Source organism: Suricata suricatta, unplaced genomic scaffold, assembly GCF_006229205.1.
Source record: "Suricata suricatta isolate VVHF042 unplaced genomic scaffold, meerkat_22Aug2017_6uvM2_HiC HiC_scaffold_4069, whole genome shotgun sequence".
Classification (NCBI taxonomy): Eukaryota; Metazoa; Chordata; class Mammalia; order Carnivora; family Herpestidae; genus Suricata; species Suricata suricatta.
In genome coordinates, this window is record NW_021887868.1 from 1 (window position 1) to 1,441 (window position 1,441).

Here is a 1,441-nt window from a genome sequence, read left to right on the forward strand (position 1 = left end):
TTTGAAAATCAGGGAAGTAACTTCATTCATGTTGAAAATAAGTATTTGACCCAATGCGAAAATAGGATTGAACTGACCTTTCACTCAAATGTTTCTGAGAATCACAGATTTAAAACTGAAGAGGAAAGTGTTAAGTGGCTTCAGCTTGAGGGGCACATCAGAAAGAGGTCAACCCAACAAAATGACGAGGCGATTTTGAATGGACATAGAATTGCTGTTTGCAGTGAATCTGAGGCGAAATTTCACCAAAGCTCCAACGTTAACACACGTCTGCGTACTCATTTGCCAGAAAACCATGTTGAATGTAATAAAGGTGAGGAAGTCTTGTCTCAAAGACCTAAATGTATCAAACAGCGGAGTACACATCTGGAAGACAATCCTTATCTAGAACGTGGGAACACTCTGCAGCTGTCCCCCAGTGTTGGTGATCATCAGACAAGTTGTGTGGGACAAAAGCCATCCACAAGTAATAAGTCTGGAAACACACTTAGTCAGTCACCAAGTCTAAATATACATAACACAATTGGCACTGGAAAGAAAAGGTACACTTGTAAGGGCCGTGGCCTAGTCTTTCATTGGCTCTCAATGCTATCTCAACATCAGAGAATGCATGCTGGAGAGACATCCTACAACTCTGAAGAATGTGGTCAAACCTCTAAGGACTGCTCATCGCTAAATAGACATGAGCAAATCCATATTAGAGAGATACTTGACAAATGTCAACAATGTGGCAAGGCCTTTAATAGGCACTCCTACCTTAGAACACAGCACAGCATCCACATTGGAGAGAAACAGGACCAATGTCAAGCATGCAGCCATGCCGTTAAAGGGAAATCCAACGTCACTTATCATCACAGGGTTGTCACTGAGGAGAAACCATACCAATGTAAAGAATGTGACATGGCCTTTCGCGAGCAGTCACACCTTAGTCGACATCTCAGAAATCATACTGCAGAGAAACCTTACACATGTGAACAATGTGCCCAGGCCTTTACAAGACACTCAACCCTTACTAGACATCACAGAATTCATACTGGAGAGAAACCTTACAAATGTCAAGAATGTGGCAAGGCCTTTCGCCGGCACTCACACCTTACTGAACATCACAGAATTCATACTGGAGAGAAACCTTACAAATGTCACGAATGTGGCAAGGCCTTTCGCCACCACTCAAACCTTACTCTGCATCTCAGAATTCATATTGGAGAGAAACCTTACAAATGTAAGGAATGTGGTAAGGCCTTTAGAGACCAATCAAGCTTTACTCGACATCTCAGAATTCATACTGGAGAGAAACCTTATAAATGTGAGGAATGTAGCAAGGCCTTTACAGAGCACTCAAGCTTTACTCGACATCTCAGAATTCATACTGGAGAGAAACCTTACAAATGTCAAGAATGTGGCAAGGCCTTTCGCCAGCACTCACACCTTACTCGACATC

The 1,441-nt window shown here is 42.5% G+C and overlaps 1 protein-coding gene across 1 annotated transcript; it reads left to right on the plus strand.

Annotated features, from left to right (window-relative positions):
- Nucleotides 1-606: 606 nt before the first annotated feature.
- LOC115285104 (zinc finger protein 525-like) lies at nt 607-1,414 on the plus strand (the record flags this gene model as incomplete). The annotated part of the gene is made up of 1 exon (XM_029931485.1): nt 607-1,414. A coding segment is annotated over exon 1 (808 nt), but the record flags the coding sequence as incomplete, so codon positions are not given.
- Between the last annotated feature and the right edge of the window lie 27 nt (nt 1,415-1,441).